Source organism: Sapajus apella, unplaced genomic scaffold (genome assembly GCF_009761245.1).
Source record: "Sapajus apella isolate SASKATOON/1434 unplaced genomic scaffold, GSC_monkey_1.0 scaffold36, whole genome shotgun sequence".
NCBI classification, from domain to species: domain Eukaryota; kingdom Metazoa; phylum Chordata; class Mammalia; order Primates; family Cebidae; genus Sapajus; species Sapajus apella.
Window position 1 is genome coordinate 1,902,603 of NW_022436976.1, and position 26,698 is coordinate 1,929,300.

The 26,698-nt window shown below is 40.2% G+C and overlaps 1 protein-coding gene across 1 annotated transcript in view; it reads left to right on the forward strand.

Moving 5' to 3' along the window:
- LPAR3 (lysophosphatidic acid receptor 3) overlaps nt 1-18,001 on the forward strand; it is an 86,967-nt gene extending 68,966 nt beyond the window's left edge. Inside the window, exon 3 of the mRNA XM_032296405.1 lies at nt 17,231-18,001. Coding sequence (XP_032152296.1) covers nt 17,231-17,556 — 326 coding nt within the window. The 3' untranslated portion in view covers nt 17,557-18,001. The remainder of the gene's footprint in view (nt 1-17,230) is intronic.
- The last annotated feature ends 8,697 nt before the right edge of the window (nt 18,002-26,698 follow it).

Consider the following 26,698-nt stretch of genomic DNA (forward strand, 5'->3'; position numbering starts at 1 on the left):
ATGATGGCCTGCCTTGCTAGGTTGTGGAAGTTCTCCTGGATAATATCCTGAAGAGTGTTTTCCAGCTTGGATTCATTCTCTCCATCACATTCAGGTACACTTATCAAGCGTAGATTAGGTCTTTTCACATAATCCCATATTTCTTGGAGGCTTTGTTCATTTCTTTTTACACTTTTTCTCTAATCTTGCCTTTTCATTTCATTTCATTGAGTTTATGTTCAATCTCTGATGTCTTTTCTTCTGCTTGGTCGATTTGGCTATTGAAACTTGTGTATGCTTTGTGAAGTTCTGGTGTTGTGTTTTTCAGCTCCATCAATTCATTTATATTCCTGTCTAAGCTGTTTATTCTTGTTAGCATTTCGTCAAACCTTTTTTCAATGTTCTTAGTTTCTTTACATTGGGTTAGAACATGTTCTTTTAGCTCAGAGAAGTTTGTTATTACCCACCTTCTGAAGCCTGCTTCTGTCAATTCATCAGACTCATTCTCCATCCAGCCTTGTTCCCTTGCTGGTGAGGAGTTGTGATCCCTTGGAGGAGGAGACGCATTCTGGTTTTGGGTATGTTCATCTTTTTTGTGCTTGTTTCTTCCCATCTTTGTGGATTTATCTACCTGTGGTCCTTGTGGTTGGTAGCTTTCAGTTGGAGTCTCTGAGTGGACATTCTTTTTGTTGCCGATGAAGTTATTTCTTTATGTTTCTTAGTTTTCCTTCTAACAGTCAGGCTGCTCTGCTGTAGGACTGCTGGAGGTCCACTCCAGACCCTGCTTGCCTGGGGATCACCTGCAGTGGCTGCAGAACAGTAAGGGTTACTGTCAGTTTCTTCTTCTGTTATGTTTGTCCCAGAAGAATATCCACCAGATGTCAGCCTGAGCCCTCCTTTATGAGGTGTCTCTTTGGTTATATAGGGGTCAGGGAGCTGCTTGAGAGGACAGTCTGTCCCTTATAGGAGCTCAAGTGCTGAGCTGTGAGCTCCATTGTTCTGTTCATAGCTGCTGGGCAGGTACATTTAAGTCTGCTGCAGCGGAACGCATAACCACCTTTTTTTCCCAGGTACTCTGTCCCGGGAAGGTGGGTCTTTAATTATAAGTTCCTCATTCTGCTGCCCTTTTTCAGAGATGCCCTGCCAAGCAGGGAGGTAGCCTAGTCACAGTCTGCCAGCAGAGGCATTGCTGAGCTGCCATGTGCTCTACTCAGCTGCTGTGCAAACTTCCTTGCAGTTTTGTTTATAAGGATATAGTTTGAACTGCCTCAGTAATGGTGGTCTGCCTGAGTAATGGCAGACTGTCTCTGTAATGGCGGACTGCCTTGGTAATGACGGATTGCCTTGGTAATGGCGGACTGCCTCGGTAATGGTAGACTGCCTGAGTAATGGCAGACTGCCTCAGTAATGGTGGGGGTGCCTCAGTGATAGTGGACTGCCTTGGTAGTGGTGGACTGCCTCGGTAATGGTGGACACCCTTCCCCTATCAGAGCTGGACCATCTTGGGTCCAGCTGTGCTTGCTCTGAAACTCTCAGTCCAGAGCATTTCAAATTGCTGGTCTCTGTAGGGGTGGGACCAGTGGAGCCAGATCACCTGGCTCCCTGTTTCAGATCCCTTTTCTTCAGTTGAATGGGTGACTGTCTCTCAGTCATTCCAGTCGCCAGTTGAAAGTGCACCCGGATTTGTGTGAGTTTTTGTATGGAGACCCACTGCATCAGCTGAGACAACCATGCTGGAGACTCATGGCACTTTTCTGCCTGGGAATCTCCTGGTCTGTGGGCAGTAAAAATTTGTTTGGAAATGTGGTGATCACTCACTTTCAGTGTTTTTCACTGGGAACCGCAATCCAGAGCTGTTCCTATTCGGCCATGTTGGATCCTTCCACTCATAACAATATTAACGTTAAATGTAAATGGCCTAGTGCCCCAATCAAAAGATACAGACTGGGAAATGGTAAAAAGTCAAAACCCATCAGTGTGCTGTATTCAGGAGACCCATCTCACATGCAAAGACACACATAGACTCAAAATAAAGGGATGGAAGAAGATCTGCCAGGCAAATGGAGAGCAAAAAAAAGCAGGGGTTGTGGTTTTAGTCTCGGATAAAATCAACTTTAAACCCACAAAGATCAGAAGAGACAAAGAAGGACACTACATAATGGTGAAAGGATCAATACATCAAGAGGAGCTAACTATTCTAAATAAATATGCACCCAATACAGAAGTGCCCAGATACATAAAGCAAGTTTTAAATGACCTACAAAGAGACTTAGACTCCCACACAATAATAGTAGGAGACTTTAACACTCCATTGTCAATATTAGACAGATCAAGACAGAAAATCAACAAGGATATACAAGACTTGAATGCAGAAGTGGAACAAGTGGACCTTATAGACATCTACAGAACTCTCCACCCCACAGCCACTGAATATACATTCTTCTTAGCACCACATCTCACTTACTCTAAAATCGACCACATAATTGGAAGTAAATCACTCCTCAGCAAATGCAAAAGAATGGAAATCATAACAAACAGTCTCTCAGACCACAATGCAATCAAATTAGATCTCAGGATTAAGAAACTTAACTCAAAACTGCACAACTTCATGGAAACTGAACAACTGGCTCCTGAATGTTGACTGGATGAACTATGAAATGAAGGCAGAAATTAAGATGTTTTTCAAAACCAACGAGAATGAGGACACAATGTACCAGAATCTCTGGGACACATTTAAAGCAGTTTCTGGAGGGAAATTTATAGCAATAAATGCCTACATGAGAAATGAGGAAAGATTGAAAATTGACACCCTATTGTTAAAATTGAAAGAGCTAGAGGAAAAAGATTAAAAAAAAAAAAAAACTCAAAAGCTAGCAGAAGACAAGAAATAACGAAGATCAGAGCAGAAATGAAGGAGATGGAGAAACAAAAAATCCCTTCAAAAAATCAATAAATCCAGGAGCTGGCTTTTCAAAAAGATCAACAATATAGACAGACTGCTAGCCAGATTAATAAAAAAGAAAAGAGAGAAGAATCAAATAGATGCAATAAAAAACAATAAAGGGGATATCACCACAGATTCCACAGAAATACAAACTACCATCAGAGATTACTACAAACAACTCAATGCACATAAACCAGTAAACCTGGAAGAAATGGATAAATTAATGGACACTTGCACCCCACCAGAACTAAACCAAACAATCCAAAAAGAGGGAATCTTCCCCAACTCATTTTATGAGGCCAACAATATTCTTATACCAAAACCCAGCAGAGACTCAACAAAAAAGAAAACTACAGGCAATCTCCATGATGAACATAGGTGAAAAAATCTTCAGTAAAATACTGGCAAACCGATTGCAACAGCACATCAAAAAGCTTATCCATCCTGATCAAGTAGGCTTCATCCCAAGAATTCAAGGCTGGTTCAACATAGGCAAGTCCATAAACGTAATCCACCACCTAAATAGAATAGAACCTAAGACAAAAAACACATGATTATCTCAATAGATGCAGAGAGGACTTTGACAAAATTTAAAAGTCCTTTATGCTAAAACTCTCAATAAATTAGGTATTGATGGAACCTATCACAAAATATTAAAAGCTATTTACGACAAACCCACAGCCAATATCATACTGAATGGGCAAAACTGTAAGAATTCCCTTTGAAATCTGGCACTAGACAAGGATGCCCTCTCTCACCACTCCTATTCAATATAGTATTGGAAGTTCTAGCCAGAGCAAATTGTCTCTATTTGCAGCTGACATGATTGTAACAGACCAACACCAATAACAGACAAACAGAGAGCCAAATCAAGAGTGAACTCCCATTCACAATTGCTACAAGAAGAGTAAAATACCTAGGAACCAGTGCTCCAGAAAATAAGAGAAGACACAAACAGATGCAAAAACATTCCATGCTCATGGTTAGGAAGAATCAATATTGTGAAAATGGCCATACTCCCCAAAGCAATTTATAGATTTAATGCTATCCCCATCAAGCTACCAATGGCCTTCTTCACAGAGCTGGAAAAAACCACTTTAAACTTCATATGGAACCAAAAAAGAGCCCTCATAGCCAAGACAGTCCTAAGCAAAAAGAACAAAGCTGGCGGCATCACACTGCTGGACTTCAAGCTATACTATAAGGCAACAGTAATCAAAACAGCATGGTACTGGTATCAAAACAGAGACATAGACCAGTGGAACAGAACAGAGGCCTCTGGAGCAACACCACACATCTACAACCATCTGATCTTTGACAAACCTGACAAAAACAAGCAATGGGGAAAGGATCCCCTGTTTAATAAATGGTGCTGAGAAAATTGGCTAGCAATGTGCAGAAAGCAGAAACTGGACCCCTTCTTGACACCTTATACTAAAATTAACTCCAGATGGATTAAGGACTTAAACATAAGACCTAACACCATAATAAACCCTAGAAGAAAACCTAGGCAAAACCATTCAGGAAATAAGCATAGGCAAGGAATTCATGACTAAAACGGCAAAAGCAAGGACAACAAAAGCCAAAATAGACAAATGGGATCTAATTAAACTTCAGAGCTTCTATACAACAAAAGAAACATTAGAGCAAACCAGCAACCAACAGAATGGGAAAAAACGTTTGCAATCTACCCATCTGACAAAGGGCTAATATCCAGAATCTACAAAGTGTTGAAACAGATTTATAAGAAAAAAACAAACCCACCCAAAAGTGGGTGAAGGGTATGAACAGACACTTTTCAAAAGACAACATATATGAGGCCAACAAACATATGAAAAAATGCTCATCTAGAAATAGAAATTCTATTTGACCTGGCAATCCCATTACTGGGTATGTACCCAAAGGACTTTAAATCGTTGTACTGTAAAGACACATGCACATGCATGTTCATTGCAGCACTGTTTACAATAGCAAAGACCTGGAACCAACCCAAATGCCCATCAATGATAGACTGGACAAAGAAAATGTGGCACATATACACCATGGAATACTATGCAGTCCTAAAAATCCATGAGTTTGTGTCCTTTTTAGGGACATGGATGAACCTGGAAACCATCATTCTCAGCAAACTGACACAAGATCAGAAAATCAAACACCGCATGTTCTCACTCATAGGTAGGTGTTGAACAATGAGAACACATGGACCCAGGGAGGGGAGCATCACACACTGGGGTCCGTTGTGGAGGACTACAGGAGTGATAGTGAGAGGGATGGTGGGAGAGGGGTAACGTGGGGAGAAATGTCAGGCATAGGTGATGGGGGGATGGTGGCAACAAACCACCTTGCCATGAATGTACCTATGCAACAATCTTGCATGATCTGCATATATACCCTAGAATCTAAAGTACAATTAAAAAAAAAATGGCTTGTATCAAAAAGACAGGCAATGACAGATGCTGGTGAGGATGTAGAGGAAGTGGAACCTTCATACACTGCTAGTGGGAATGTAAGTTAGCATAACCATTATGGAGAAGTTTGGAGGTTCCTCAAAAAACTAAAAGTAAAACTTCCATATGATCCAGCAATTACACTACTGGGTATATATCCAAAAGAAAGGAAATAAATACATTGAAGAGATACTTGCTCTCCCGTGTTTATTTCAGTGCTATTCACAATAGCCAAAATATGGAGTCAACCTAAGTGCCCATCAATGGATGAATGAATAAAGAAAATGTAATATACATATATACAATGGAATATTATTCAGCCATAAAAAAGAATTAAATCCTGTCATTTGCAGCAACATGGATGGAACTGGAGGTCATTATGTTCAGTGAAATAAATCAAGCACAGAAAGACAAACATTGAATGTTTTCACTCATATGTGAAAGCTAAAAAGTAGCTCTCATGAAGTTAGAGAGTAGAATAGTGGTTACCAGAGGCCAGGAAGGGGAGGAGGAAGCAAGGGGGAATGGAAGGGAAAAACAGAAGATAAATGTGTTCATTACCACTGAACTATCTACTCAAAAATGGTAAAGATGGTAAACTGTATATTTTTTACCTCAGTAAAAAATAAATAAAATTTTAAAGACTGAAAAAAAAAATTAGCTGGGTGTGGTGGTGGGCGCCTATAATCCTAGCTACTTGAGAGGCTGAGACAGAAGAATCTCTTGAACCCGGGAGGTAGAGGTTGCATTGAGCCAAGATCGTACCACTGCACTCCAGCCTGGGCAACAGAGCAAGACTCTGTCTCAAACAAAACAAAACAAAACAAAACAAAACAAAACAAAACAAAACAAAACAAAACGTGGAGGCCCTGCAGAGAACATTAAATTCAGCCCTTGTGAAGACAGGCAGCATACTCTTACATCATCTGGGGTATATCTTGCATGGAATCATTTAATCCTCTGTTTCCTTATCTTGCTATTCCCAGTGATGAGCACAGTGCCTGACACTTAACAAATGCCCACTGCATGTTAGAATTAAATATTGAATATCTGAGGGCATTCCTTCACTCCATCAAGGTCCCAGTTTCTGCTGGAGTCATGTGATATGCGTCTTAAGTTTTACCATAAGAGTCTCTCACATAGCACTCTGCAGAGCGTCCATGTTTGCCTTTCTCCTCAATTACTAGCACTGCATGTTGGCTGTGACTAAAGGAAGCTATGAGAGAACCCCACAACCATCAAATGTAAGAGCAGGCAGGACCCTTATGGACATTCTCATCCAATCCCAGTAACATACAGATGGAGACACTGGAAGCAGAGAAACAGAATGGCCTTTTAAAACTCACACTCTGGTCCAGGATCTAGACTTGAATCAAGACTCCTTACTCCTTCATTCAGCAAGCATTTATTAAGCACCACTAGGCATATGGCACTTGGCTAAGCACTGAGTAATCTAAGTTGAATAAGGCACAAAAGACATCTCTGTTGAGGGTGTCAGTCTAGCAGGATAGCAAGATGCATGCAGAAACAGGGCAGAGTGTGAGAAATTGTGTGCTCACACAAGTGTGGGCACACAGCAGCAACTGAAACACTCTCCCAGATCTGCTTGTAAGTTGCCTAAGAAGGACAGCAGAGGAAGTAACCAGCACTATCTGGGTAGTCAGAACTAACACTTTCTGAGTGCTTTCTGTGTTGGACACTTTCCACATATTATCTCATTAAATTTTCCCAGAAATCCTGTTGGGTCTTATCATTATGCTCATTCCATAGCTAAGAAATGGAGGCCCAGGAAGGTGATCTGATTTGCCCTTAGTCTTAACCAGGATTTCAACTCAGGATCTGCTTGATTTCAAGCCTATGCTTGTTTTACTACAATGGGGATAAGGAGGTTTCATTTCAAGGCTGATTCTGTTTGATTGCCAGAGACTGCTTGGAGCATTGTGCTGCAAGGGATTCTAGGTCATATCTGGGCCCAGAAACAAATAGTGTCGTGATTTATTAACCCAGAGTGTAGGATGGGAAGTGGTAGCCCATGTCAGAACCATGTCATTCCTGAGCTATACCATGCTGTAGTTCTTCCAGGCCCATCTCAGTGTAAGTCAGCGTCGTTTCAACCCACTCCCCCAGTGCCTGCTACTTCATTCATATTCCTTTCCGCTGAGCTCAGAATGATATTTTGTGCCATCTGTTATGTCCGGAATCTTGTGTTCTAGTTAGGTCAACTTTCCTGTGCAATATTCAATGCTGTAGTCCTTTCAAAATTTTTTAACCCCATCAGAGATGTCTCTTATACATTCCCCCAGGGCCCTGTTCTGTGCTAATGACAGTTGTTTATGTGATTAAATATTACATGCCTACAGCCTAATATGTTAGCATTTCTAGGTGAGTTGCAGCAGAGGCCTTCTGAATCCAAAGGAATGACTTCAGCAGGAAGAACGTCCAATCTTTGGGAAGGTCAGTTGGGTTCTGTCATTCTTATACCAGGCAAATAGCTGCTACTCTGTCAGTACACACAGCTGACCTCACACCTTTTCTTAGCTGCTACAGAGCCCTTGATATAATAGTTAGTGAAGTATTGAGGCATTGCTTTTTAGTACATACAACATTTTAAGTGGAATCTGGAGGTAGAGATGGTGTTTTCTTACATGGTTTATGACTTCCAGCTGTTGAATGTAGTTAAACACTAGAATTAGTCTAGGCAGTGGTTCTAGCTGGTATGCCTCTGCTTTAAATTTTATCTTTTATTGCCCTTGGTATCAAGATTTTCAGTTTTCCAAAGCTGGAAAGCTGGCCACAAATTTAAAACAAGTATCTAAAACCAGTTGTTAGGGTCAAAATATCCAACAGTAGTAACAATAGTGTTAAATGAATCATTTGTGGAATGTTTAATTGCTCATCATCTATTTGAAGCATCTTAGTGTCCTGTTTTCTGCAGTAAAAATGTAAGTCAGATTTACTAAAGGTATATATTTTCATTCGTTTCACATATATGACAATCTATTTTCTGAATTATTGGACTTCTGAAATGCTGTGGGTAAATGGATATGAATTTGACTGTACACAACATCTGAAAGTGTTATTTTTAAATTGTTAAATGAATTCTTTAATGTCATAAGAACATTTTCACTTGAGTATTCTGTTAATGTGTGACTTACACATTATAATGCTTCTAACCAAAAGTAGATGCTTACTTTGAAATTTTACTTTAAAAATTCCTTTTCAAATAAGAAGAATGCTTCCCTAGGATGAGATCCACAAACCTGATTTTTATGTAGAGTTATAATTTTCTATTTTAGTAAATCAGATGGCCCTGCGGCTTACTAGGTTAGTATTACTGCTTGTGTCCTGCTTTTTCCTGGACTAGAAACAAAGAATAAGAGAATGAACAGATTTAAAATATATCCTCCTGTTTGATGAAATTAGTAGTCTGTGTGCCAAAGTGAGAGTATTCTGCGTGAGTGATTGTTTTTATCATTGTGGATGTTTGTGTGCCACTCATGTCAATATTCTTTGATTAATTGCATGGGTGAATTTTTAAGCAGATGGAAATATGGCTGCAAGCCTATATAGAAAGAATAGAAAAGTTTGAGTGTTGAACAGTCCTTGTGTAACTGAGACCTTATCTGTCACCAAAACCCCAAGGAGTGCTGAACGATCTTAAATACATTCCAGTGAAGGGTGCTTCTCCAGATGGGAGGGCGTTCTCCTTTTTTATTTCCTATAGTATGGAGGTGAGTTATTAACAAAGATACCATTTGAGATGTTTTATAAACTTCCAAATTCAGCTGGGGGAGTTGTTATTGAGTATCTAAAAAATAATGTTGACTAGGGACTTTGCAAGATCTTTTATTTCACTTGTTACCAATATTTTCATTTGTAATTGTACCTTCCAAAGTATTAGACATTCCTTAATTTGATGTTTCTGATTACCTTAAATTGTAGTCATTAAGATGGCATCTCAGTGCTGTAATTGAATATTCTAGCATACTATTCACTAAACTTTAAAAATTAACATTGAACTCATTTTACTGATATTTGAGTACAGCTCTCAAACTAGTTTAATTACTAGAGGAAAGCTTATTTGTAGTCTAATTGAACTCTTAGTGAGTCTCTTAGGCAAGTACTGAAAGAATGTAGAACATCATTAAAATTTAAAAAATTGCTTCTTATCAATATAACTGGCCTGTCACTTGGCCACAGAAGGAGATACGTTTGTTACACAACTCATCATCATGAAAGCATTCACTGGCATGAGGTAGGTAATTGCTTAGTTAATACTTATTAATAGAAGGACATGTGCCTCAGTTGCCACCTACTGCTGATAACACCCAAGTCAGCATTTCAATTTGGAGTTTTCAGAGTTCTGATCCACACTCCTGGCTGCCTTCTATACATCTCCAACTGGGGGAGCCACAGACGCTCTACGTGCCTGACGCCCAAAACTAAACACTATCTCCTCCTCCTAAACCTGTCCCTCCTGTCTCCCTGCTTAGTTATCATAGCCACATGCTACTTACTCACCGTGGAGTCTTTCTTCCCCTCAATTCCTAGATCCAAATATTCAGATCTCATGGTTCCTTCCTGCTTACAACTCCTCTGTGCATCTCTACAACCACTGCTTTTTCGGATCCTGATAGTTTCACCTGGATTTTAGCTAGTCTTCAGATGAGTCTCCCTTTGTAGGCCATCAGTTTCTCATTTGGCAGGACTAAGTTTTAAGAAATGTGAATTTTAAGCAGGCAGCCTGGATGATTCCGATGCAGGTTGGAGCTGACTTCTAGTTCCACAAATACCTCTAGTCCATCCTGAGCACTCAGATAAAAATTTGCTTTAAAATCTAAGATTTGTTCACATCCTTGATTCAAAAATCTTCAAAGAACTACCATTCTATAACAGCGTTTTAAAAATAGTGGTCAGTAGAGTTGCCAGGGGTCTCTCGGGGGGCCTCAGTGTGTGGACATGTATGGGGAGCGGGTGTTTGGAGTAGGAAGATGAGAGCCCATTCTGTTACATAGGGCTTTCATCAAAACCCCTTCCTCCATCTCTTTCTTCAGTCAGAGCAGCTCTGATTTTGAAGTTTAACAAGACATTTCCTTTGGGAAAAGTATTCCTCTGCTTAAAAAAAAAAGTGGTTTGAAAACCGCTGATCTATAGAAGTGGATTTAAAACTTTTAAAAATCAGGACCCACAGTAAGAAATAATGTACATTTCGTATCACAGCCCAGTTCACACACTTGTTTTTCTGTGTAATTGAAACAAGTTTCATGAAACATGGCCTTGCTGTATTTGATGCACTCTGGTGTTTTCTGTTTCTATTTCTTTCTTTTTTTTTTTTTTTTGAATTGCTGGTCGCAACTCACTAAATTGATTTCACAACCCACTGAATTGCTGCTATGTCTGAAAAAAACTTTGATCTAGCCTTTCTCAATGGGGTTCCTTTATGAACCATGGAACATAGAAATACATTCTTAATCTTTTCAAGGATGGTACATAATTCACACTATTCTAGATGCTTGGAAGTGTAGTTAGTTCATACATACAGTGGGTGCCTAAGGGCACTCAGACTTAATTTTCTGCATGAACTCCTGGTTGAAAAGGCTTATTAGTGTCTGATCTGTAATAAATCCAAACTCTTGATTATTGCACATAGGGCCCTTCTGAATCTAGCCCTGTGTTCACCTCCCAGACTTTATCTTACTTCCTCAATCATCTTCCTGGGTTAAAACCATCCGAGACCACTTGTAATTACCCAGATGCATCACACCATTTCTCACCTGTGCACAGTCATTCTTGCCCTTAGCACCAGCTCAACGGAGTGTCACTTCAACTGAGACCTTCTTTGACAGGAGTTAGAGTCGTCAGGTCCAGGTTCTGTCCCTGTCAATCCCTGAAGGTATTAATAAATTTCAATTGCATTCACCTGGCTCATCTCCTGAGCTACTGAGATTGGGGCTCCATACTTACTTCTAAGAAGACAAACACACATGAGTCACAGCCTGCATGTTTAGGGAGCTTAGAACACACCTGAGACATAAGACATATATATTAAAAACTACCTCTGGTGTAGCTCAATGCTCAAGAGTTTGCATAAACTTCAAATTTATAATATGTTAGTCTAGGATAATAATAAAAGTAGCAACTTTGTAGGGCTGTGAGTTTTACAGGGGAAGTGCATGTAAAGCCCTGAGCACACTGCCTGACCCAGAGCTCTCAGGAAGTGCTAGAGAGGAATTAAGCAGGTAATATGCCCAGTGCCATGTGAATGCTATGAGTAGAAAGCACTACAGGAGTTGACAGGAGGAAATGGACACTGTGGTTGGAGAGATGGGAGAGCTCCAGTGGAGAAGGTGGAGTATGCACTAAGTTTAGAAAGAAAAGCAGACCTCAGATTAGGAGGTGAGAAGGCATTCCTGGCACAGGAAGCCAAAGAGCAGCAGAGGAGGACTGTGGATGCCTTGCCTATAGACTAGTTTCACTGCCACTCTTTGTATATTTATTTTTGCAAATGTACTCAAACATTTTTTCCAAATGCAAATTGAAGATAGTGATCTTTAGAGATGTTACTTTCTCATTTGAAAGAACTCTGCTCCCTCTCTCTTTTCCATGGCTTTTTGCTAAGTCTATATGGCATCTACAGTTTTGCTTATGGAGTCAGCTTGATTAAACCATTTTGGGTCAGCATGAAGAAATAGGTTACAACATGATCACCCAGGGAACTTTTTAGTCCTGCGGATTTCTGTGTCTCGCCCCGGAGATTCTGACAATTTGGTCTGATGTGGGACCAGGGAACACGCTTATTTTGAAAGTTCCTTTCTTTTTCATTTGGCTTGGTCAAAAGTTTGAAAAACACTGGTAATCTTTAAGGCCTTATCCAGCTCCAGTGATCTGTATTTCCCATAACAGTTACACTTTTATTCTCTCTGCTATTCCCAAGAGAGGGTTACTGTGTTGTCAAGAGAGAAAAACTAAACAAGCCAGACATCAAAAGCTATAGCTACTGACTTTGACGTTAAGAGTCCTTTCTATATGAAATTGTATAATTCCAAAGAAATCCAGGTGGGAGTGTTCCAAGGTCCTTGTGTTGATGGGAAGGAAGGACAAACACTGGACAACTTTATGCTTTGTTAAATATATAAGTCGAAATTTAGTGGGGTCTCTAACTTCCAAACCAATGGAAGGGGGAGAATGAAACCAAAGGAAGTGAACAAAAGATCTCAGTACAAAAAAAGAGAGGAGGAGAACAAGCAAAGCATAGAAAAAAGTGAAACAAATAACAAAATAAGATGCTAGAAATGAATTCCAATATATTGATAACAAAAATCAATGTAAATCATGGTACCGTTAAAAAACAGATTAATCTAAATATGATGTCTAACATTACATCCATATATTGGAAAACCATGAGAAAAAGCAAGAAGATGATTAGCACAAAATGTATGATATGTTTATTTCAACAGGAGAGAGGGCTGCTGGGGTAGGCACCCAGGAGGCTCCAAAGATATGATAGGGTTCTTTTAAGTTGGGTGGTAAGTAAACAGGTATTACTCTTTATTCTTTTAATCATTACTTTTTAAAGTTCACATGTATTTTAAGTAGTTTTGTTTGAATAATATAGTACACCCCCCGCATGTGTGCACATGCACACCACACTCAATAAAAGGATAAAAGTAAATTGCCGTTTTTCTAAAACCTCACTCTCATAGTATTAGATGTGAATTTTTAAATGTGATTTATTTTCATTTTTTAATGAGGTGATTTTTTTGTCATGAAAGTTTTCTCCCCAGCACAAAACTCTGTTTTGAATTAATCACGTGACCCAACACTCCAAATAAGTCTTCAAATAGATACCATTTGTCATAATATGGTAATTCCTACATATTTTCTCTTTCCATTGAATTACATAAAATAATTCATTCAATCAGAACCTTGTAAGCGTTTTATTGAGCAATGATTTTGTGTCTGTTTTAATCATTGTATTTGAATTAATCCACTGAATTTTTATAAAAACCCTTGGAAATGGTACCAATACTGCCCTCATTTTAAACCTGAGGTAACTACAGCATGGAGAAGTTAGGTGATGTGTTCAAAGGCATACAACTGATCGGTGGCAGAGCCAGGATTTGAACCCAGACAGCCTGTCACCAGAGCCATGTTCCTGTTCTTAAGCTAGGCTGCTGAGCTGTGGGCCACAAAACGTCTTACTACTAAAGAGAGTGAAGGAGGAGTGGGAAGATACCTCTGCATTTCAAGGGCGCCTCCATAGTATGTCATGTCTGACTGTGAAGTTGCGTATATCACAATTACGTCATTCTTTGGTTTGTTAAAGGAAAGATTTTTTTTCTTCTGGCCAGGAAAGGAAGAAAGGGAGGGAGGGATGGAGGGAGGAAGGAGGGAAGGAATCCAACAAAAATATTGGCTGATTGATTGGCTGGCCGTGGTGTCAGAAGAGAAATAAAAACCTGCTGACCTTTTCTTTATGCTGTTTCCATGAACAAGAAAAGGCAAATCTTCTTTGACAGAACAGCCCAAACATACTAGTCAGCTAAACTAGAGAACAGGTGCTTCAGAGATGTTGCCTTGAGCAGATGCTCTCCGGCAGTTACCCTGGGAAACAGCTGATCCAAGCCTCTTCCACCTGGAGGCCAAGATCTCTCTCCAAACACATCTCAGAGAGATGCACAATTTATCTAACAGTTCATTCTTTGGGGGGTTTTACTGTATGTCAACAGTTAAATATAAGACCTCTCCACACAGCCTCACACCCTGGGCTCTGTAATCTTGGAGAATTCATAGAGAATGTGGAGATGTCAGGAGTATACAAATGGGTAACTGGACTAATTCTTAAAAGTGAGGGGAGGGTGTGTGTGCGTGATAGATCCTGGAAAATATATATCAGTCAGTACCCTACCAATCTGCATAAATTCCAGAAAAACTAAAAGGAATGTATTTAGCCTCAATGCTCAGACTATGACTGCTGAGAACAAGCAGGTTTCAAAGAAGAGTTTGTGCAAAGCCCAGATTACTTAAAAAAAAAAAAAATCTTGGCATTAACAAATATGAATGAGTCCAGAGGTATCCATCTTGGAATCAGTAGACAAAATTAGTATGTGTCTCCTGGAGAAAAGGCTGAAGAAATACACAAAGTGTTAACCATCTTCAAAAACCTGAAAGGCATCACATAGAGGAAGCATAGACTTTTCCTGGGCTATTCCAGAAAGTCACATGAAACAAATGGAAGAGTACAACAGACAGAGTTTGGATGCAAGCCTTTTTAAGTAAATGAAGGTATATATATATATACCTTGGCACAACCTTGGCTCACTGCAACCTCCGCCTCCTGGGTTCAAATGGTCCTCCTGCCTCAGCCTCCCAAGTAGCCGGGACTAAAGGTACCTGCCACTATGCCTGGCTAACTTTTGCATTTTAGTAGAGATGGGGTTGCACCATATTGGCCAGGCTGGTCTCGAACGCCTGACCTCAGGTGATCCACCTACCTCAGCCTCCCAAAGTGCTAGAATTACAGATGTGAGCCACCGTGCCCAGCCTACATGAAGGTATTTAAGAGAAGAACCCATTGTTCAGCAGGTGAAGAGCCTCCCTTGACCTGGGCATTTCCTTTGCCTGGATTGTCCTGAGATGTACAAAGGGAAGGTCTTTTTCCTATGAATGAAAGATAGGGCTCAGCAGCTTCTGAACTCTTTTCCAAGTAGGAAACTGCTGAATTCTGTGAAACTGTGGCTTTTAACTCATCATAAAACTCAGACAAATTTGACTTGTTTATTTCTTAGACACAGTTATCAGGTGGTATGGCTAAAAACTTACCAAGATGGATTCTCAAGCTGGTAGTTCCAAACTTGGCTGTCCATCCTGTTCTTTTGCTTGTTTCAAACCAGTCTGAATAAAACAAAAAAACCTGTCTGAACCTGTCACATTGATTGCACACCAACTAACGAGTTCTGACCCACCACTAGAAAAACCCAGACCCAACCTAAAGTCAGTCCTCAGTTTACAGCTGAGGAAGCTGAGCCCAGGGTGATGACATGGGTCTCCCAGAGTTGTTCAGAAAGTGAAGAATTAGGATCCAAATCTCTGATCTCTTATCTCCAAGTCCAGTTCTTTATTCACATATATCAGCCAGACCAAAAGCAATACAGAGCAGAGAAAAAAGGGAACCACTGCTGAACTATAATTATGAAATAATGAATTCGACCCTCCTGCTAGCTAGTAAACATCTATGTTTTATGGAAACAGCACCTTGTGATAACTGCTGCTCAGTGAACCCACCACACTGTTGGGTACCACTTTCCTCTGATGCTCACAACCACCTCTCACATAGTTGGGTTTATTAACTTTATTGTATAAAGGAGGGAATGGAGATTGAGAAAAATGAAGTAATCCCCATAATTTAGGTTGCTCATAGGCTGGGCTGTGCATACGTGTCTGACCCCAAAGCTCATGGCTCTTCCCTTCCTTACACTGCCTCTCTATAATCCTTGACTTGCCCTGCTTAGAATTATATCTCTTAGAAGTAAGAGAAGGCAACAAGGGAAATACTGTGCAGAACTAATTCTAACCAGTAGAGCAGTTGGTGATATGATTTATAGACTTGCTTGTTTATCATCTCCTCTGTTAGTATTTTAGCTCCCTAAGTGCATGGCCTTCACCTCGTCCACTGTCTAGTTCAGCTCCTGGCACATTGTAAGCTTCAGGTGAATATTTATGAATGAACAAGCAAGTGCATTTAGAAATGATGAGGACATTCAACGAAAGCAACCACATCATACTACAGAGGTGGGTCACATAGTGACCCAGAGCACAGCCTGTGGAGAAAGATGGCCTCTGTTCAAAATCGTGGCTCTTAAGAGTTATTTGATCACAGGGAAGTTACTTAACTTGCCCTGTGCCTCAGTTTCCTGGGGATAATAATGCCAATGTCATAGTATGGTCCTGTGAGTTAATGAAGGAAAGCATTTGCACCAGTCCTTGCTCATAGTAAGTGCCGTATAGGTTAGTCGTTATTGCTGTCTGAGGTTATGATAATAGTAGGGCAATAGTGGACTCATGTCTTATAGGAGAAAAATACGAAATTTAAAGGTAAGGTAAGTATGATCCTGTAGCTAAAGACTCAGAAGAGATTACTGTTCATGTTCAATTGCAGAGTCTGAAAAGTAGATTTCTAACTATCTCATCATGAAAGATTTATTTCTGACCAAAAAATCTAAATGTAGAGCAGATGATTATGCAGATGGCCCATGAATATGTCAAAAAGAATATAGTGCTTACTAAGCATCCACATGAATTTATGAAGAATGAAATTTATGAGAGGTAACTTAGTTAAACCACTAGCAGAATGCCATAGACTCATTGTGTCTTTTTTTCAAGGGCGCATTTAGAAAATCTGATTTCAAGAACAGCAGAATGTAGGGTGAAGTGTGGGAGCCCTGGAGTCAGAGTTCTCCCCTCATCTCCCCCTAGAATTGGGCCTTGGTTTTCTTGTCTGTCCAATATGGATAATGAGTGCAGCAGCCTCCCAGTGTGGTTCAGAGAACTAACAGAGATCATGCATGTGCAATGCCTCCTAAGCAGAATGCAAATGTGAGCCTCTCATAATCACAAGACATGGGTAAGCAGAAAAGAAATTGAAATAAAATGTGGCTGATAGTCAAGGAGGCTCCCAGTTATTTGCCTGTACCAAGCCCAGGTCTTCAATGCTCAGATGGTAGGCGGAAGTTTGCTTTGCAGTCGTCAAAACAGATCGTGAGGGTCCCTTGACGTCACTGACTGAAGGCTGGGAGAGAAGAAAACCTGAATAAGCAGCCTAAGGTCTGAGCATGTATTGCTTCCTCTTCTCTCCTTGCAGGGGCATTCGTGGTATGCTGGACCCCGGGCCTGGTTGTTCTGCTCCTGGATGGCCTGAACTGCAGGCAGTGTGGTGTGCAGCACGTGAAAAGGTGGTTCCTGCTGCTGGCACTGCTCAACTCCGTCATGAACCCCATCATCTACTCCTACAAAGATGAGGACATGTATAGCACCATGAAGAAGATGATCTGCTGCTTCTCTCAGGAGAATTCAGAGAGGCGTCCCTCTCGCATTCCCTCCACGGTGCTCAGCAGGAGTGACACAGGCAGCCAGTACACAGAGGATAGTATTAACCAAAGTGCACCCTGCAATAAAAGCAGTTCCTAAACTCTGGAGGCCTCTCCACCCACCCAGGCCTCCTGTGGGAAAAGAGCTGTTAAGAATGGTTACCTGTCTCTAACAAAACCCATGTACAGTGTTATTTGAGGTCTCTATTAATCAATGCTAGATTTGCTTTAAAATTTGCTTTTCATGGTTTGAAAGCATGGGCAGTAAAGAGGACGTGGTGCATTTAGAGAAAGCACAGAAATGGGAAAGGCACAGCCAGTCCCTGCTTGTCCTGTGAACTGCTTGGAGCTGCTGCCAACCCAGCTGGGCCTTCTGGGTGCTGGTGCCATTTTGTAACCATTCTCCTTGTGTTTTAAAAGGATATTATGAAAGAGTTTAGACCAAAATAAATAAATAATAATGTTACTTGAGCCATCTTATATAGCTGCTTGGAAAGTCTATGTAGTTCTTTCTGCATGCATTAAGAATGTTTAGAAATGCTTCAGCAGTGGTATTTTTTTCCTCAAAGAAACCATGGCCAGTAGTTCAGTAGGAATCGAAGAAAAATCAGTAAGACCTCCAGATTAAGCCTGATATTTAACTGAAGGAAGAGTCCAAGGAAAAATACTTAAAAATAACAAAAAAGGTCAATGTGAAAACTCTTTTTGACCTGAAAAAGGCCTTGGTATGGTCCTCCATGCATGTGTGTGTATATGCATGTGTGTGTGTATATATACATTTTTTCTGTTTTTACTGATTTTTATTGATTTAATTCAAAGATACCTGGGGACGTGATTAGGGAATGCTTAGTCTGACTATTGGAACAAACACGAATCCCTGGAATATTTCAGATATGGGGTTACCGCCCCAGACTGCCTCTCATTTTCCCTCATGATGATGAAAAACAGTGGGGAGCTAGTGAAGGGTTTAATGTAGAAAACAAGAAGAGAACGTGAAGTTTGAAGTGCCTGTGGAACATCCAGCTGATAACCTTCCTAGTAAGAGAAAAAGAAGCCAAGAGAAGACCAACTAAACAGGAGCAGGTAGAGAAAAACCAGGAAAGGGACAGAGGAATAAGACGACCAAAGAATGTGTTAAGAATCAAGGAGAGAGGCCGGGCACCGTGACTCACACCTGTAATCCCAGCACTTTGGGAGGCTAAGGCGGGAGGATCACTTGAAGCCAGGAGTTTGAGACTAACCTAGGCAACATGGCGAAACCAACCCCGTCTTTACTAAAAATACAAAAAATTAGCCAGGTGTGGTGGCACATGCCTGTACTCCCAGCTACCTGGGAGGCTGAGGCACAAGAATTGCTTGAACCCAGGAGGTGGAGGTTGCAGAGTGAGCCAAGATCACGCCACTGCACTCTAGTCTGGGTGACAGAGCGAGACTCTGTCTCAAAAAAAAAGGAGAGAGAATGTCAGGGAGCGCATGTGTGTATATAAACAACTTAACTTTGCATTTAAAGACTGAAAGGACAGTGATGGTGAAGTCAGTTTTCGGGCTACCTAGACTTTCCAGTCTAGGACTAGAGCTGTAGCAATGATCTGTGTGGTGTACAAGAAAAGAGAGAGAGGTGTTCATTTAAAAACAGATGCTTTTGTACATCAGAGTAAAAGCTGTATTGACAATATACACAGGAATCCCTTTCCTATGTAATAAAATACGAGCTTGACTCCAGTCCTCATCTTCAGTTACCTCCATACCAACTGGTGGCTTGCTGGATTTAGCATGTAGAATAATTTCACATCTCATATTTTGCCCAAGGTTAATGGCATGCTTCTGATACCTGGCTTACATGTGAACTGAATTTTGTCTGGGTTACATTTTGAATTTTTCTCCTTCCGAGACCTGAGTACGCAACATGAAAGGCAAGTCAGTAAGGAAAAAAAAAAATGTTTCATACACATAGGCTGTGCTGACCAGAGTTTTCTATGTAAAAAATTTAGAGTGTATTCTGATTTAAAATGAGGATAACTTCAAGGCAGATATTATAATATTTATGTAGTTTGCAAAACAAGTTTACATTTTTTTGCTATTGTGATATAACATTTATGTGCAAGAACTACTTGTAATAAAAGGATTTGAGAAGTCATGCTTTTAAATATAATAGCCTAAAATAGTATGATGATTTGAAAGTGTAGATTTCACAAACTCTGTATAGTATGTGGGTCTATCTGAAGCTTTTATCGAAGCTACCTATAAAATAAAATTTAAAAAGATCTGTTGTCTCTTGTTGAGGTGCATTATTACTTTGTGTATTTTCTAAGTAAAAATACAGTTTGTGGCAACTATAGCACAAATTTCTATTGCAGAAGAAAAATCAAATTTGCCATGAAGTACATACCCTGGATGTTTTATGTAAGCCTTTTGAATCTACAGCTGGCCAAAGGGTGGAGAATTGAAATTGACTTCCAGTCCCCAAATAGCTACTAAGGGATCTTTAAAGGTTTTACTTTGAGGAAAGAACCATTTTTAGTACCCTGTAGCAGAGTGTCATATTCAGAATGGTGTCTGGAGGGGGTCCAAAGTGTGGAAACTCAGGGTCGAAATATATAGTTTTTGTTTGTATGCACACACACACACATCTCAGCAAGGGCGCAAGAGTAGAGAAGTCGGAAATGTTTAGAAATGACAAGCGGCAGGGGTCACAGAGCTCACCAAGGACCTTTGATAGACCCGACCCTTTCTGTGTGTTTGTGTGTTCTCAAATTCTAGGATCCAAAGCTTATCTGCAGGTTATTCATCTAGACCTCATCAGACCAGCTCTTGACCCAAGGCAGAGGCTACTCCTCAGGTAAATGAGATTTAATTTTCTTCTTAGATTTGTAGCACGGTATAAGGTGTTCCGATAAATCTGTACGGTGAAAGAATTTAGTAGTTTCTGAAGATAGCTTGCTTGCAAAGAAATAATCTTTTGGAAATAAATTGTTTCATTTTTGGTGAATTTCTTTTTCAAGTGAGTAGTAGACCTGGAACCAGTTTGTGACCATGGAAATGATTATGGCACCACCCTGCCCCCATTCATGTAATTCCAAATAAAAACAATACTAGACGGTAAAATAAATGTAAGCCTCCAATGAAGTTTTAATTTTCCTCACACTCAGCACTTTGATGCTTTTTATAAATACTAACTAAAATTTAGAAATTCTGGTGCTCCAGCTTCATTGGCACACTGAGCACATGCTCGGCCCGTGGCTGGATGGCCCAGGACCAAGGACCTGGTGGAGTCAGCAGCGGCAGGATCAGGCGGTGCTGGGGGTGCAGTTCTATTCATCTGCAGATGTCACCCCACGCAGACCACACAGCATGCCATGCTCCATGTTGTAGACTAGTGTTCCTCCTGAGCTTGAGAGTGTTTTGTTTAGCTCATTAATCCTCTAATCATTCTGGGAAGGGGGCAATAAGATTACTTGGCTCTCTTTTCTAATTGATTGAGTGGACATAATGAAGGTGAGGCCCATGAAGATGCCTGTGAAGGTGACTTAGTGACAATCTCTGGCCCTGTTAGTGCCTAGAGTAGAAACACATGATGATGCATGTCACTATATACTAAAAGGAATTAAAAACATGCAAAAACAGAGCTCACATCTAGGAGACTCACCAGAGGATTATAACCCTTTGTGGGCCACAAAATATGGTGTTAAATTGGAAACCCCTAGGGCTCCTTCCAATTTTACACATTGTCTTTCAGTCATAGAAGTAAAGACCAGAAGAGTTTTTGAAGTCAGGGAAGATGCATTTTTCTGTGAGGGATGCCCTCCTGAACACATCACGTGGTTTAAAATACAATTTAAGGCTAGTTTTCACAGAGAAATAAACATTAGATGGGAGATGCTGTTGGTGTGGGTTATTTTCTTTTTTTGGCTTTAATGCTGAATTTTATCTTTACAGCATTCTCTTCAGTGCTTTTTGGCGTGTGCTCGCTCCTAAATTAACAGATGGTAAGCTACTAATGGCAGTTGTTAGAGGTTAAGAATGTTATATTATCTATAACTTGTGAGTTAAAGGTTTATAGTACAGGCTGGGCACAGTGGCTCATGCCTGTAATCCCAGCACTTTGCGAGGCTGAGGCAGGCCGATGATTTGAGCTCAGGAATTCAAGACCAGCCTGGCCAACATGGAGAAACCCACCCTGCCTCTACTAAAAATACAAAAATTAGCCAGGCATGGTGGTGCATGCCTATAATCCCAGCTACTTGGGAGGCTGAGGCAGGAGAATCGCTTGAACCCAGGAGGTGGAGGTGGCAGTGAGCTGAGATCATGCTGCTGCACTCCAGCCTAGGTGACAGAGTGAGACTCTGACTCAAAAATAAATAATTTAATTAAATACAAGTTAATAGTGTGAATTAATTAAATACAAGTTTATAGTGCAAATAATAGCACAATGGTCACTGGAATCACATGCAGGCAGGTTCCAGTGTACATCAATACAAGTATGGGTCATATCATACTAAGGTAATGCAGTGCCTTTGCATAACAGTCCATGAATGTGGTTTGCAATTCAGTGTACCAGCCTGTTTTAGAAATTGCAGTTCTTGGCAGTCATTTAGGAAGTTGCAATTTTATGCAGCAAAACTTTGTAATTTTTATTGTTATCAGCAATTTCAACTTTGTATAATTCAAATTTTCTTAACATCCATCTGTATTATATTTTGTTATTGAGATTAGAGCCTCTACACTGTATATTTATAATAAGGTATATGAAAGAAAAACATGCCACAAGCCCATGTTACATCTTTTTGGATATTAGAAAAACGATATCTCTTCCTCAAGACACTTGCATCTATTGGAAAAACTTCACTGCTACCAGCCAGAAAACTCTGCTAATACATATGCCTGTCCACAGTACGATTGATATGTGGAGATAACACATCAGACTGAAGTTCAAAACACCTGTGTCCTGATTTCTGTTCTGCCCTAAACTGCCGAAGAAACTCTAGATATGATTGCTGATCTCTTAAATGAGAAGCTTAAATTAAATGATCTATAAGGACCTTTTCAGCCCCAAAATTTGGTTTTGTGCATCATCTCCCAAATGTGAATCCTGGAAAAGAGACTCAAGTCTTTGGATTCTGTCCATTTCACTCTTTGCATACAGATTTCAAAGAAGAGGAGATCTGTTTTCATTTACTGCAGTGGTTCTCAAGCTAAGCTTTAGTGTGCATCAGAATTACCTAGGGAGACAACCTAAAATCTATACACTTTAGGCAGGTGCAAGATGTGTCATCATAAATTCATCATCAATACAGGGGAAAAAGGATCTTCAAAATAAAACAGAACCACTATCCCATATGGAAAACCTAAGAGCTTGATGATTTACTTACGTTTCCTGAGTGAACTTAATTTGATATGTGAGCTGCTGTTTACTCCATCAAGCCAAATAGAAAACCACATATTTGTTTTACATTTAATTTAACCAACATCTTTAGAATATTTCCTAGGTGCTGGAGACCTACCCCCCAAAAAAACCTGCTCTTAAAAGAATAAATAAAAATCATAAATCAAACATATACAGAAATGCACAAAAAGAGAACTAAAGTGAAAGAGGTGAAAATATGAGGGATGGACATGTATGTATGTATGCCAATCCATGTATGATGGATTGGCAATGGTATCAAGAGATGTGTTTTAAGGATGACTTCAAAAATTTTGGTTCGAACTACCACAAAAGTGGAATTGCTTTTTCCTGAGATAGAGAAAATACTAGGAGCAGTAGATTTGGGAGTGGGTGAGAGTCAGGAATTCCATTTTAGATTTGTGACACAGAATGTCACAGAGACACAACCAGGTGAAGATGTCAAGAAGGCAGCTAGATAAATATGAAGCTCAGGGAGAAGGTCCACACAGGAGATAGCAATCACCAGTGTATGGATGCACTAAAGCAATACATATGTAACCCTCAAGGCATTACACTGGAACACTGGTGATAATGGCTATTGGCATTGCAGTTTTTAAATTGGGCCTCTGTAATTTGATGTGGAATTATCTGAGACCTAAAGGAAGACAAGGAAATCATATAAGCAGGCTTCTTTTTTTTTTTTTTGAGACAGAGTCTCACTCTATCACCTGGGCTAGAGTGCAGTAACACGATCTCAGCTCACTGCAACCTCTGCCTCCCAAGCTCAAGCAATCCTCCCATCTCAGCCCCTTGAGTAGCTGGGTCTACAGACACTCACCATAATGGCTGGCTAATTTTTGTGTATTTTGTAGAGATGGAGTTTTCCCATCTTGCCTAAGCTGGTTGTGAACTTCTGAGCTCAAGCAATCTATCCACCCTCCTTGGCCTCCCAAAGTGCTGGGATTACAGGTGTGAGCCACAGCGCCCGGCTAAATAGGCTTCTTTTTGGGCTAAAGACATTTTACATTTTATGGTTTGGGGATCTGATACGTATCATGTAAACTAGACTAATTTGTGTGTTCTGTTTTATCTTGCTTAGGTGGATGTCTGACCACAGGTTTATGTAAACCTTAAAGATGGGACATATCATTCAGCATTCAGTCAGAAAAACAGAAACCATTCTGGGTATTTGAAGCAGGAAGGTATTGAAAACAAACAGATGCTTATAAAACAGTCAGAAAGGCTAGAGGGAGCAAAGGCAAAGGAAGCCATAGTTAGGTCTCAGGTTTGCAGCTAACTTTTAGGGAATTATTGCCCCACGGGTCAGAAACTTCTGGAAGGTGCCTCCTGAGGCTGTGACTTGTGGAAAGACGCCACAAGCCACTCCAAAATCTCAAATCTGCCGCTAATAAAAGAATATGGCTTCTGCTTCCCTCTGCCCTCTTCATCTCTTGAAATTGTCTGGTGCTGGCAGAATCTAAACTGAGATGTTTACTGGCTGTGTATTCTGGAAAATATAGTTCCCAGGCTTCCAGCCTTTCAGATGCAGGGGACAGCATAGAAAGGATCAGCAATAGAACTGACTGTCGGCAGACAAGCCAGGACACAGAGAAGGAAACAAAAGAAGGGGAGAGGGGTCTTCTTGGCTTCTGGAACTTTCTCCTTTCTAAGAATAGTTATATTCATTTTTTATGACTGAGGGAAGAAGATAATATAGCAGTTTTAGAGTAAGGTGAAAATCTTCTTTAAAATGATATGCTGGTACATATAGCATAGGAGTTCCACATTGTAGTATAGGAATCTTCCAAAAGCTGAGTGGAAAAAAAGGCCAAAAAGAAGATAACACCAGGCTGGGCACAGTGGCCCACGCCTGTAATCCTAACACTTTGGGAGGCCAAGGCGGGCGGATCACGAGGTCAAGAGATCGAGACCGTCCTGGCTAACACGGTGAAACCCTGTCTCTACTAAAAATACAAAAATTAGCTGGGCATGGTGGTGCCTGCCTGTAATCCCAGCTACTTGGGAGTCTGAGGCAGGACGATAGCTTGAACCAGGGAGTCAGAGGTTGCAGTGAGCCGAGATCACACCAAGGCACTCCAGCCTGGCAACAATGTGAGACTCCGTCTCAAAAACAAAAACAAAAAAATAACATCATAGTTCACTTATCATTAGCTATTCAGTATCCAAATCTGTGATATCAAAGTTGAAATTAGAGCATGAGAAATAAAATGTGTGATCACAGTTGATAGAAAACCACAGCAAATACATCACTATGTAATCTTTCCTTCAGTTTTCCAAATGTGAGTAGGAGGTGTAAAATTTGGATATGCAAAGTCACTTTAAAAGTCAGACTCAGTGTTCCTATGGTCTTAAAAGATGCAATGGATCTAAACCTTCTTAGGATGGAACTATAATAAATCGAAGTTTCAAGGTTTGTGGAAACTAAGACTAACTTTCTTATATAGAAATAAGAGTCTGATTAATGTGCCTTGGGGGAAGTTGTGATTTAGGGATTGTCTTGATTTTGCCGATGAAGAAAATAAAGACTGGAAGATTGAATGAGGAGGATACATAGTGACTAAACCAAGGATCAAACTTTGCTCTCTAAGCTCTCCTTTAAGTCTCCTTCTCTATTCAGAAAAAAAACAAAAACAAACTAGTTTCTGAATAACTAGATATAAATTCAGATTTCAAAGAGCCAATGTTTACTAATAATTAGCCTATTTTAGGGATTAAGAATGTTTGTGCTTTTTGAGTAATTCAGCTCCTGAGAATGTATGCTGAAGAAATTGTTCTAAATTAGGAAAGGCTTTGTACACAAAGGTGGCTAACACATTATTTATAGCAACTGGAAACTTCTAAACAATCTAAATATTCAAGTACAGGATAAATGTAAAGCACTGTAGTCAAGTCCATGGACTCTGGAACCAAATTGCTTAGATTTTCACCTTAGCTCTTTTACTGACTAGCTCTGTGTCTTTGGGCAAGTTCCTCTGTGCCTCAGTTTTTATTGCAAAATGGGGATAGCAATCATACCTATCTCATAGAGCTTTTGTGGAGATTAATTAAGCTTTATGTAAAGCACTTAGAATAGTGCTGGGCACTGTGTATTTGCAGTTATTGTTATTGATGGATTCTTTACAGCAATTTAAAGTTATAGGTGTTAATAATCTTATAATATTGAAGAACATGTATAATGTAGAATTTGCTGATGGATTGGCAATGGTATCAAGAGATGTATTTTAAGGATCACTTCAAAAATTTTGGTTCGAACTACCACAAAAGTGGAATTGCTTTTTCCTGAGATAGAGAAAATACTAGGAGCAATAGATTTGGGAGTGGGTGAGAGTCAGGAATTCCATTTTAGATTTGTGACACAGAATGTCACAGAGACACAACCAGGTGAAGATGTCAAGAAGGCAGCTAGATAAATATGAAGCTCAGGGAGAAGGTCCACACAGGAGATAGCAATCACCAGTGTATGGATGCTGTGTAAGGTCACGAGGTTAGACAAAACCGCTTGAACAGTGAGTGTTGATAGAGATTATAACAGGTCTGAGGATTTCCAATGTTTGAAGTCAGAGAAATGAGAGTTGGTTGAGGAGACTGAGGAGGAGAAGCCAGTCGTATAGGAAGAGAGCTAGAAGTTAGTGGAGACCCAGGAGAGAACAGCCGTGTCAGATTCTGCAAGTCGAGGCTTGAGACAAGACTCTTGATTTGGCCCTGGAGGTTATTGGTGACCCTGACAAAGCTGTTTCTGTGGAATGAAAGGGGTGAAAGGCAGTTTGGAAGGAGTTCAAGGGAGAATGAAAGGAGAGGACTGGAGACAGTGAGGACGGGCTATTTTTGAGGTTTTTGT